The following is a 13,208-nucleotide window of genomic DNA, read 5'->3' on the forward strand; positions in this document are numbered from 1 at the left end:
CAGATATATAGATATATTACTCACATATGAGACAGACCATAGAAGCTATTTTTTTTGAGCAACACAATCTTTACAGAACCTTTAATGTCCCGACAGTAAAGAACAGATTTAATTATTGTGAACTTCTGTAGAACAATGTTATATGACCTCATCAGCAACAGAAGAACTCCACATCTTCTTTAACTGGTTAGTTGTTCCCTATAAAGTCCTGGACATTCAGTTACTAGTTCAATTAACTTATTAGTTGAAATTCCACTATACAATAACTATTAATAAAAAATAATTAAGTATCATTTGTCTACTGAGCAGTAAACTGAGGTTTCTGACACTTAGGATTCATTGTTTTGCATCTTTACTGGCAGGTGGAGGGTCACATGATTGTCATTTAAGCATCTTTCAAACAGTGGGATTTTTGCCAGGGCCACTACTTTTTTTATTTGAAATTTTGAGAACCCTGTTTAATAGTCAGATTTATTTTGGTGATAAATTAATTTATAAAGCAAAAAACACAACATTTTCTGGTTTAAACTGTGAGGATTTGAGCGCATATAACTGCATATTGATTATCTTCAAGTTTGGGCTGAAATAACAATCACTATAGAGAAACTGCGAGGGACTTTCCTTAATCATTTTCTGACACTCTAGAAGAAACGACTGATTAATCATAAAAATGATCAACAGCCTAGTCGACATCTAAATTAATAATTAGTTGCAGCCTTAATTGGGACACTTAGATAAAATGATGGGATATAAATATAGTGCACAGTATGGTAAACAGAGTGACTGTGGGTGTTATTTTGAAAACAGCTGTGACTCAGCTGGAGAAAAGGATCAAACAGATTCACTGTAAAAAAAACAAAAAAAAAACAAAACTAAACTAAAAGCAGCATGAACATGTGCTGAAGCCAGAGGAAGAGAAAATAGAGAAAGAACGACAGATAAAAGAAAGACAGTTTAAGTGACAGCAAACAGTGAAACTTGTAAGCCGACTTGTCACTGTATAAAATGTGTGTGGCAAATCCAAACCATCTGGAGCTTCAAGTCTGATAAAAAGTAATTACACAGAAGGCTGGATCCCAGTCAACAGTCTGCGAGAGAGAAGGAGTGAAAGAAAACGATGGTGGAGACAGAAAAACACAGAGGTACAGAAAGACCTTGGAAAGCAAACATTAGTGTAAAGCCCAAAAACTCAAAATAGCAGACACCATACTTCAAGCCTCCTTCGTTAAACAACCTTCGCAAAACATTTCAAGACTTTCCAGCACTTTAAAAACCATCTGATAGAGAAATAAAAAGTCTGATTATAGAGCTACATCAGTTCTTCATGCAAAACACCAAACACATTCCTCGAGGTAGCAGATGACACTGTTCCTGTTTGTTTCATTTACATAGTTTTTTTGTTTTGTTTAGTTTTTGTTAAGATGCACAAAACGACTTTTTTAGTTTGTCACTGAAACCTTTCAGTTGAAATAAAAAGAAATATTTGATGTTTTTGACCCAAAAACAAACAGATAGTGTTTTAGAGAAGACGTCTTCAAATGTATAAAGTGTCTGCTGAAGAAAAAAGTAAAACCATGATATAGTGTTCCAGCTGCCAAAACAGCTGGTGAGTGTCTAATGTCTGTGTTTCTACTGTCAGGATGGGAAATGATGACCAGCCACATCGGCAAGTTGGCAGCTGGATTTATCAATATCACACAAAAGAGGAAGTCTAACACCCTGTTGAAATCAGCAGCTGGAGCTGATGTTTAGGAAGCAGTCATGTGGGACAGGTGGGCTGATCCCATCCTGGGAGCTACTCAGGCGGCGTTCACAACAGGCGTTTTTGAAGCATCAAGAATCGAGCTGGAAATCCCAAATCGTTCAGCTTCAACATCAGCGATTCTTCATATCGAAAACCCAGAATGAGCCACGGCAGAGAGGACGTCTTTACACATGTGGTCAATATTTGGAAAACTAGACGGACAAAAGGAAACGCATGCAAAATACTGATCTTAGGAGAGTGTGGAAAAGCTGGGATCCTATATACAGCTAAAGTCAACTCAGTTTCATTTCTTAGTCCGGGTAAAGACAGAAACATACTGAAGATGTCCTTGGACCGTAGACTGAGGCTGAAACTCATGCTGCTATAAAAGCTTTAAAATGAGACTATTTACCCTCTGAAAGAAGAAAAAAACGCAGCCTTCCTCTCATATGTCAAAAGATGATTTCTCAAGGAATAAAACACACCCTGGTTTACTGCGATACACTCAGGTGTGTCACTACAGCCTCACCTGGTACGACCAGTAGCTTGTGGTGGCTAATGTTAGCAAGACATTTGAGTATCTATAGCTCCATAGATGGACTCTAACTTGTTTTTAGTGTTTTATAATTGTCTGACTGTGTTGTTTGATTGAGACTGGCAGAACTAAGAGCTCTGAAACATTTCCTACATCTTATTTTTTTTCTCTTATTTTCATTACAGCTTGAATATAAATAATGTTTTTCATCTATTTGACAGGTTGTAGCTGTATCTGTGCAGCTTAGCTGCTGAGCTAAAAACAAATAAACAAAATAAATAAATATCCCTGTGTAAATGAGATTACTGAATTAATTTGCTGGTTTTGTGACTCTTCTCTACTTAAACTGCTGTTACACTACGAATCAAAACGATCTCAACTGTAAAACAGGAAGTAAACACAGCTCACTTGAAAACATGTTGACTAATGATTTTTTAAATGTCGGGTTGTGAATGTTTTTAATCAACCAAGAAGAAGCAGCTTATAAAGGAATCAATGAAGAATGGGATCAATATGAAGAACCAATGAAAGAATCAGAACAGGTGAAATCCCTACAACACCTATACCTATTTTCAATCAGTGAATTTAAATGAGAGTGAGACTCTGACTGAAAACATCGCGGCTCGGTGCATCAAAGAATCTAAAGAGCTGAAATATCAGCAGCCAGTGAAAGTTTCACAAACGGCCTCAGAGGGTCTGGAGGAAGATAAAAGTGTGAACGCCGCCTGAGCAGGACAGAGAAACATCAGACTGTGAGGACATTTTCTAAAATTGACATCAGCAGTATCCAGTGTGTAGGTGTGACGGTGTTGTGTGTCTGTAGCGACCCGTTAGGACGAGCGTGATGCCGCGTCGTCACAGGGTTGTGCTTCTGCCTCTTTCTCCTTATCGTCATCCAGAAACAGCAGTGGAAACATGCCCAAGATACAGCCGATGGACACGCCAATGGCTTTACCCTGCAGGAGGAGGAGAAGGAGAAGGAGGAGAAGAAGAAGAAGAAGAGGTAGAGAGAAGAGATTCAATTAAAACTTTTTTTTATTTTACACTCAAACTTAAGAATAAAGCCTGTTAAAGTCATAGACATTGTTTTGCATGACATTACAGTGCAGCTTCAAAACGTTATCTGAGGCTAAATATATCATTTAGAACAGGGTTGATTTATCTCTCCATCTCCAGGTGCTGCTTGCTTTAAGCTCTTACCTCCAGATTTGCTCTTAATAGGATCTTAGGCCACGTTTCTTATTCTTCACTTGTGCAAATGACAAGAATGAAGAACACTTTGATTTTCTCTTTCTATGCCCCTTTGTTGTCTGTGGATTCTCCTCAGGTTTCCTCTGACGTGCCTCCTCCACCTGCAGCAGACTCATCTCCCTGCTCCACTTTAGCCAAGCTGTTTGTTTACTATAGTTTCATGTCTATACGGTTGAGGGCTACTTGTTATTAATGGGCATGTGTAAAACACAAATATTTCAGTTTTTTTCAGTTTCACAAAATACAAAAACATCCCTAGTTTGACTCTGGCCAGGGAGTCTTTTTTTTCTCTTTTCTTTGCATGTCCTCCCCTCTCTCTCTCTCTTCCATCGTTTTCTTTCATCTCTTCTCTATTGGCTATTTAATAAAAAGCATAAAAATGTCCCAAAAACAATTAAATCAAATATCAAAGTCTCACCATGTGAGAGCTGAGTCTGGTCTGCCACATATCCACCTGTTTGGGCGTCAGATCTGGAACCTGCATCCCCAGTTTGGAAGCCAGAGCCTCCACATAACCTGCAAGACTACACACACACATTCACACTTGTTTAGTTATACTTTTGTGGGGCTTAACACACAGCAAACAATTACCATCACATATTTAATGACATCCTGGCCCTTGACCCTGAACCTAAAGATGAAGTTATGTTACTTTAAAGACTGTCCTCACTCTGTCACATTAAAACTGGTCCTCACAAGAATATAAAGATGAAGCAAATACATATCCGTGTTAAATTAACATGTGTTTGATTGATAAAAAGGAAAAAACACACACCCGAACAAATAAGTAAGAGTGTGTTAAAAAGCCTGGAAGGAAAAACCCAACACAGAATATGCAATAGATGAATTCAAAGGAAAAAAAAAAAAAAAATCAAGATGAAGAAAACGTGGTCCATTAATTTACACTTTTAATTTAAAAAAACACACCCACACCACTGTACCCTTCAACAGACCTCACACATCTACCTCCGAATAAAGCTGAACCCTCAGAGACAGTGTATAAGGCTGCTTACCCGAGACCTGCCAAATCTGAAACCAGGTTCCCCAGAGCTGCAGCTGCAGAAACACAGAGGGACACACTTTGATTTCTGATCTTCTCTGATGAAACAAACGTGGGGTAACAGAGGAGAACACATCACATGCTATGAAGGTTTTACTGATTGGAAACGTCTCATTTGGTGAGACTGAAAATGTTTTAGGGGAAAAGTGTGAAATAAAGTGTTTCTAAAAAATGTTGATCTCTCTCGTGGGGTTTTGATGATACAAGTGCTGTCAACATTTTCAGGATCATCCTTTCATTTTCATTTTTCAGATTTTGTGGGGGCTTTAGATGAACTGCTGCTCCTTCGTGTCAAAAGAACCTAGTTCGGGAGGCTCTGGCATCTGATAAGGACCCTCAAAGACGTCTGCCTTTAGTGGTTTTACAGAAGAAGACTGGTAGAAGACCCTGAGGCAGAACCAGAGCACACTGGAGGCATTTGATTGGGGCGGGGGGTCAATGATGAGAACCCAGTCCAAGAAAATGGAGGTGCACCGGGATCTGTGCCAGTATACCCAATGGCCGGTCTGACTATGAAGAGTTTTGTGGTACCTGGGTGGTGCGAGCTAATATTACGCTGGTGGTCACACTGAATTACATTAGGTAGTAAAAATCTATCTAACTTAATGTCAGCTAGTTAAATCTACCTCTTTCTCTCCTGCATAGGTGTGTGACCTGTCTCCGCTTCCCGTATGATTCATTTTAAATGTATAAAAAGGAAAGCGTATCTCATCTGGACAGGATAGCCAATGGGAAGCTGAAGGACACAGCTGGGAAGGAAGAGGTCCGGGATTTGCTTAACCTGGGACCTGGACCTGAATGAGTGTCCGACAATAAATGGATGGATGGAGAACTGAATGTTTCGACTGATGCTGAGGCTATAGTCCTTCCTCTGAGCCTGTCGTCCCTCCAACATGCCTCCATTTGAGGAAAACTTTAGAAACTCGCCCACACGTGACAATCAGAACGAATAAGAGAACATACCTAAACTCCACAGTGCCAGTTGGCCCACATTGCATCTCTGAAAACACAAAAAGATGTAACGCAGGGAAAGGAGTCCAAACAATAGATCAAAGCAGCAAAACACAAGATGAGAGTCAGTGGGAGTGAGAGAAGGTGCAAAACTTTTTTTCAGATCAAAGAGCACCTTTGGAAAACCACCAAGACTCTAGTCAGCTCCTTCCTCTTCTGCCTTCATGGTTTAGGTGTCAGCAAAAAAAATCAGCATCACAACAGTCCCACTTAATGTACTACCTCAACAGTGCTTGGCAGCTATGAATAATTCACGCTGTGGATTCGGTTTTCACAGGGGAGGGCTGACAATGTGGTACAAAGTGTGCATGTCCACGGTCATTAACACTGTAGAGGTGCTCAGGATGTGTTTGTTGTGCCCTCAGTGGATCTCTGGAGGCACAAAAAGCGAAGATGCTTGAAGCGGAACGCACTCGAAGTTTCCTGAGGGAGCTCAAACGCCAGATGGAGGTTCCTTCAAAGAGAAACTCTTCGGCGACGAGGTAAGACGGCGGTAATACAAGCTCGCCTCAATTCGCCAGAACCTCTGACACTGATTGATAACTGTGAGGAAAAAGGAGTGACACAACAGACACCGGGAAGGTCTCTCCTCAAATAGAATAAAAGAAGTGGTAAACTAGTTGAGCATGTCTGCCGGCTGGATGATGATGAAACAAATATAAAGCAGTGCCTGGATAGATAAAGGCGTCAGAGCAGAGCTATTGATCTAGAGCCCGTCTTCAGCCTCTGATTTGCACTTTGCAGAGGAAATTGGAGCCAAGTATCCATGGAAACGGAATAATCTTGCGGTAAAAGGAGGGAGAAGGCAAAGCTCCAGTGCCTTCATGGTTTTCATGGTGTAATAAAGACCCAAACTGAGACCCCGAGCTGCAGCCATAATGACAGCAGGATGTGCTGCAATAAACTGCAATGAGATCTGAAGAAGAACCAAGTGTTAAAAAAAAAAGACATTTTTGTGCATTTTTGTGCATTTTCGTGTGTGTGTGTGTGTGTGTGTGTGTGTGTGTGTGTGTGTGTGTGTGTGTGTGTGTGTGTGTATATATATATATATATATATGTGTAATAAAAAAATGTTGAGGTGATGAGGAGGGGGCACTATTTTCAGATATTAGATGTAGTGTGTGAATGAAAGCAATAACTCATGTGAGGACTTGTGGTCATAAAATTCATGCAGTGGTTCTTACCGGCCATGGTGGAGATCCCCAGAGTGACTCCAATAGAGAGTTCAATCTGTGTTCCCTGGAGACCAGAAAGAGAGTCAGGTGAAGTGTTGATCCAGATCTCTAATGACTTCCATTTGCTCAGATTATATTTCACAAAAATCTGTGTTTTTCTTTCAGGCGAGTAATTCCAGTAAAGTTAAGCTTCGTGGCTGTGTAAATAACTTCACTTACTGCTGCAATCATGATGGCATTATCGAGGAAGCCAAAGCCAACAAAGGGGAGGGCGTTGTGGAACAAAACTGCAAACGAGCAGAGACAAGATAATAAATACTGGAAGGATTAAAACAGAAAATCTGACACTTGACAAACGATTAAAAACAGAAATTCTTCTCATAGCTTAACGGGCTCTGTCTAATCTAAAGCCTCCATAATCAATCAATCATTTTCTCATTTATTTATCAAAGCCTCTGAGATCATTGAGGTTTCCCTCATATGCAATGATGTTGAGATACAATGAAATACACAGAGATAAAATTCAAAAGAGGACAATGTGCAGTGAAAGCATTTGCACACTGAGGTGAGGTGGCTGTAGATCATCAGTAGTGAGCGTGTCCATCTTCAGAGTGCGTTTGGTGGTTAAAGGCAGATTTTCTGAGTTCACAGTAAACCTGCAGGACTTGAAGCATAAGGCAGTTGTGGTCCAGTCCAGGACAGATGTTATAAGGTGATGAAAGTCCAATAAAGGCTTTCCTTTTATTAGTGCTGTAAGCCAAGCATAAAAATTGCTGGTCATTTCTTGGCCTGGGAGTTCATGGAATTCATTACCACTGGACAGGTTAGCTGCTGACTATAGCTTCACACTGAACAGACAGATATGAGTGGTAGAAATCTTCTCATTTAACTCTTTCCCAAAAAGTCAAACTAATTCCTTTAAAGGATCGTTTTAATGAAAGAACCAAGACGAAGAGTTTTGAGATATAATTTGTAAAATGACAAAATGTTAACAAATACACTGGGACTCACTTGTTTTCAGTCTGTTGAGCACAGTATATGAGATATTACAGCATTCATAATGTCTGACACCAAAGATTTTTTAAAGAGAGAATTATATTTCCCTCTTTATTAAATGTCAGATGCAAATCCCAGTAAAAGAATTTCCTGTAAAACCTCTACAATATTTTTTTTGTTTTTCGACAATATGAACACTGCTCCCATCGTAGCGAGATATTGTTTTGGAAATGACTCTTCCCTTGTGAGTTCAGAGGGAAATGTTGGCTTCAGAACACAGTGGAGTCTGATTATGAGGTCAGTTATTGAACCCAGGTTATCTCTGATGCTCAGACTTGACAGAACAAACTGTTATTTGATGGAGAGGTTGACAAGAAAAATCAACAGAGCTAATTACAGTCTGTATTTGTGTGTCGCTGACAAAACAGCTTTCATCTACAGTATCAACACAAAAAAAGCTTGTGTGTGTGTGTGTGTGTGTGTGTGTGTGTGTGTGTCAGATATAATCTCTCACCAAATCTGATCTGCGCTGCAGTCGGCGGCGAGGGCTCCAGGGTCTCTGAGAAGAAAAAAACATCAAAACATATGTGAAGTCGGCTCATTAACTGCTGAGGTTCCACTTTAAGTGCCTGCGGCAACGGGGAGAAACTGTTTTCTGATCCCAGAGTCATCACAGTCGCCTCTCGTGTTCAACAGGTTACACTCATCGCTCCGCAGTGACTTCTCACAGAGAGACAGAAAAGCTGTTTTCCCTCTGTGTTGTGTAACTGTAGAAACCATCACTACGCACCACGTGACCCAAAACTCCACTAATGAGGGTCACGTGCCGACAGCACACTGGACTGGAATCATGTCTCATTTCTGTCTATTCACACCATCAGTTAAATAAAGAAAATATCAAACTGATACTCGCCAGTTTTGACCTTCAAAATAAGAGCAGACCGGTCTTAAATACAGAAACTATCAACCTTTCATAGGAGCTGATTTAACAGACAATAAGGTTCAAGTCCTGGATCTGGACAGTACCAGCACCTACTGACAAAGAGCTCAAGGTTCAAACAACATCCCTGTGAGCGGTGTCATCATGTACAGAGGGAGAAATTAAGACAGAGAAATATGAGAGATGGTCAGATTTTAAAACTCTATTAGCACAATTAGGGATGGGAATTGTGAACCGGTTCCAAGTGGTTCGATCCATCAACATCATTTGCCTTCCACTTAGTTCCACGTGCCTTGCAAAACAATGATGTCACGCTTTCGCAAGAGGCGGTCAGCGCAAAACGACAACAAAGGAGTGGAAGAAGTGTGGCTTAATTTCACACAAAATGACGCTTACGGCGCAACGTGCAATGTCTGTGGCACTAAGGTTTCAAGCAAGGGTGGAAACACCAGCAACATGCTAAAACATTTGTTGACGTAGCACAGCATTAAATATCAGGAGTGCCATGTGTTCGACGCTCTACGCCGCCGGTCAACGAGTGCTTCCCAGTCTCAGCAGAGCAGTGAAGGTACGTAATAGCGAACCAGCCAGCTCTTTTAAGTGAACAATAGGAGGCAGCTCCCATCCGAGAGCCGGTTTTTCTTTTTTAGCAAATTAATACAAGGCAGACCTAAAGAGGCAGACAGCAGCCCGTCCTCGAGGGACTGAACAACTACAGAGGAGTTATTAGTTGTTCAGTGTTCAGAGACTCATAATAAAATTTGTGTTGTTGACATTGAAAACCTGTATAGGCCTACTTTTTTCCCCACACAGAAAATCCACAGGAATCGATAAGGGAATCGATAAAGAATCGGACCCATAAGCAGAACCGATAATGGCATTGCTCCAGAATGCTATCAGAGCAGTCAATGCTATCCCTCTCTCTATGTTCAAGAATCTCTTGAAGACTCATATCCTCTCAGAGCACCTCCTCTCCTAACAGCCTCACATGCCTAACTAGCACTTACTATACACTTTAAATAGATATAGTGCTTACACCAGGGCGTCCTACTGCACTGAAGCTTTAGAGATGTCCTTTACTTTTAAGTTGCTTAGGATAAAAGCGTCTGCCAAATGAGTCAATGTAAATGTAATGTAAAACTAAATGGAAGACAGGTGCATTTGATAAATTCAGTGAATTTTACTCGATATAAAAACTTAAGCTAGTACAAAAAAGTTTTTCTCAAAATAAGGTACTGAAGTATTGTTTCAGCATCTGTTCAGAAACTCAAAACAACAGAAGAGGTAAAAACTCCAGCAACACTTGTAGCATAAAGAACAACTTTACTGTCAGAGATTTCAAACAGTCCCCAGCCCTACAGCTAGAAGGTGGTCTACCCTGAAGGCGTTTGATTGGCGTGTAATTGATCACAGGATGATGTTCAACAGTGCTTAGACAAAAGCTGAGCCAGGATCAACTTTTTAAATCAGACACTGTTGAGACTTCAGTCAGAGCCTCTGCTGCAGGACCACCACTGTGCCAACACATTAAAAGAGAAAGATGAGGCTGCATTTTCTAAATCTGTCTGAACAAGGCCTCAGAGCAGAGCACCTTCAACATGGCTGCCCAAGGTTACAGTATGTCAAGTCAAATGAAACTCCACAGTTCCCCTGGTTCACCGTTTCTAAATAACACTGCCTTCACGAAGTGATGGATTTGTAGAAGGTAAACATCTGACACACACAAGGATGCGACAGCAGAGTAAAACTACAACTGCTGTGGAAAACCTCTTTTTTCAGGATATTTCTCTGCTTCCAGACTTTCCAGGACACTCCTGGAGCCTGAGACTGACACCAAGGAGGACAATATGGTAAACCATAAGACAACTATATTCATGTTTACAAAATAAATTTAGATTTTTAAGTTTTAAAAGTGATTAAATGACTGTTCAGAATGATATTTTAACTTTTAACCAAAGAAAAATGTATTATAGAGAAAAATTTTAATGTAGTTATCAAATGATAATATGATAGAAGTGTGTGAAAGGAGTCTCTGATAGTGATGAAACTACAGACAATTATCAGCTGATTCTGAAGCATATCTTTATAGTTTTAAACCGAGTTTCAGCTCACTGTTTATCTGTTCTCTTTCACCCAGTGTCGGTGAAGCCTCAACCTTCACCCAGTGTCGGTGAACCTTCAACCCCAAGAAGTCGCAGCGGACAAATCCAGGGCTGAATATCTTTCCCAGTCCAACCCGAACCTCACAACATGTTTTCATCCACAGCTGTTTTCAGAGAAACATCTGTAAAAAGCCAATGTCCGCTACTTACTCAGCAGCAAACAGCAGATAGATACAGTCAGAGAGCAGCTTGTGAACATAGTGGAGCATTTAGCAGCTAAAAAGCCAGATGTTTCCCTCATGAGCTGGTGGAGACCGAAGACAGAGCTAAAAGCGAGGGAACACTGGACTCATCTGGAGATTCATCACCTAGACATGAACACAGCTCTACATGAATCATCATGTTGTTCTGTAACTGCTGGATGTGGAAATAAACAGCTGCTTCCAAACACGTTCAACATATCAACTTACAAGGTGATGATATGTCAGTGTTATGTTTACAGCTTGTGTCTGCTGCCCCTGAGTGGCCAGAAAAATCCGTTATTGCAGGTTTAAAAAAAATGAAAATATTTAATAATTTACATACTAAAAAATGTATAAGCACAGCTGTTAAAATGCCAAGTTCAGAGCTAAATAAAAGTGCTGTTCTGGGTAAAATAGAGAGCAGGATTATCAGGATTCAGTCATTTCACATCCTGGTCTGGTCTTCAGTCTGACTCACTGGTGAGAGAGGAAGCAGCAGACCTGAGCTTTGCGTGGAGACACTGAGCTGACGGCAGAGAATTGGGTCACTGGAGCAGAGTGTGATCTAGCCGAGGGACCATTTACAGGAGCAGGTCGATAACAGTAAAGGGTTAATCTGCCGAGGTCCTTCTCCCTCTGACGTGTGTGTGTGTTTGTGCATTTAAATGAGCTTAATGCCCACAAACTTCACTAACTTTTTTGCTAAGGCTTGGGGCAAAGAAGATAGTGCAGAGTGTGAGAGTGAGTGTGTGTGCAGCTGCATTAAGTAGCCAGAATCCAGACTCATCTTTCAACACAAACCGGCAGCAGCGGCGTGGACAGAATCAGTTCTCTGAACGACCAGCTGCTGTGGAAAGGTCAGAGTCTGTTTTAGCACAGACGAGTCAGAGGTTTCTTTCTCAACCACAACCAAGCCAGGAACATCTGCTGCCCTTCATTCACCACAACATCTGGGTCAACATGAACTACACCTGTTGCTTTTTACTACTTAACACACATTTTTCACTGTTTTATATCATGATTTAAATACTGAACAAATAATTGATTGTACATAGTTGTTTTGGCTTCTATGAAAAGTTCATTCATATTTCCTGTAGTGATTTTAGACCAGACACAAAGGGTTGGGGACGATAATCAGAGTCGTTCAAAACAATGACCTTTTTAAACTGATATTTATGAGTTTCTATGCGTCTAACCTTTGTACAGCCTCTGTTAGTGGTGGCCCTTCTCTCAATGTGACAGATGAATAAAGCAAAATTTAAACTCTTGTAAAATAAAAACTATATATGATCTCCATTAGACCCACCTTCACTCGCCACAAATTCCCTCTCTTTCCTCTGAACAACTTTCTTTCTCCCTATTAAAGAAAAAAAAAAGACATCAATGTCAAAAGGTTTAAGCAGAGGAAACCACCTGTCTCAGCCTGAGTCCGACTCTCTGGGGTTTTTGTGCCATTAGGTTCACACGGGGTTCTGGTGCTTCCCTTCTGCTGAATGAGCTAAAGTTGCCAGGCAACAAATTCTGCAGCAGTATCGCTTAGCAACAATGTTTATCCAGGATGTGACACAGGGACTAACTGGAGGATGAGGGTGAGAAAATTTTACTTTGGTCGTACTCATTTTTTAAACCAACGGGTTCCCCTTGCTGTGCATTCAAATGCTTCAAGTACATCAACATAAAGTATTTCCACTACAGCAGCAGTGAATAGTTAAAATCGCTCCGGGGCAAGTTATTCATCTCTGTGACCAGAGAAACAAACATCATCTACAAGTTTCCCAAAGTTTGTCTTTAATCCTGACTCACTAGTTCCTGTTTTAGAAAGTTAGAATATAAAGGCAAAGAGAGGGAAGCCTCTGAGACTGAGATAAGACAAACAGCTACAGCTGAACGTGATAGGCTGAGACACCTGTCAATAGCAAAAAAAACTGACTGAAAAATAGCACACCGCCTGTATTCAGAAACTGAGCCTTAAAATGAGCCGTCAGGACTTCTGTAACTTTGTGATGTCACAACAAAGCAAGTCACTGCTCTCAGCCATGCCCCAAGCCCAGCCCACTTCGACCCACCATCCTACCTCAGAGATCCTACCTCTGAGTGTTTACCTGAAATCTGCTATATTTTTATTTGATCACTCAGAAACAGTCAGCCAATC

General features: G+C 40.7%; 1 protein-coding gene across 2 annotated transcripts in view; it reads right to left on the reverse strand.

Annotated features, from left to right (window-relative positions):
• Positions 1 to 614: 614 nt before the first annotated feature.
• The window catches only part of tmem65 (transmembrane protein 65), a 31,382-nt gene continuing 18,788 nt past the window's right edge, over positions 615 to 13,208 (reverse strand). The window contains exons 2-7 of one of the 2 annotated variants that reach the window (XM_022757464.1): positions 8,287 to 8,331; positions 6,996 to 7,063; positions 6,786 to 6,840; positions 4,544 to 4,586; positions 3,985 to 4,054; positions 615 to 3,235 (exon numbers count right to left, since the gene is read on the reverse strand). In XM_022757464.1, the coding sequence (XP_022613185.1) occupies positions 3,110 to 3,235; positions 3,985 to 4,054; positions 4,544 to 4,586; positions 6,786 to 6,840; positions 6,996 to 7,063; positions 8,287 to 8,331 (407 nt within the window). In that variant the 3' untranslated portion in view covers positions 615 to 3,109. Of the gene's footprint in view, positions 3,236 to 3,948; positions 4,055 to 4,543; positions 4,587 to 6,785; positions 6,841 to 6,995; positions 7,064 to 8,286; positions 8,332 to 13,208 lie in introns of both variants that reach the window. The other variant, XM_022757463.1, reaches the window with a different exon arrangement.

The sequence above is a fragment of the Seriola dumerili genome, unplaced genomic scaffold (assembly GCF_002260705.1).
Source record: "Seriola dumerili isolate Sdu_G_001 unplaced genomic scaffold, Sdu_1.0 BDQW01000276.1, whole genome shotgun sequence".
In the NCBI taxonomy this organism is placed as follows: Eukaryota; Metazoa; Chordata; class Actinopteri; order Carangiformes; family Carangidae; genus Seriola; species Seriola dumerili.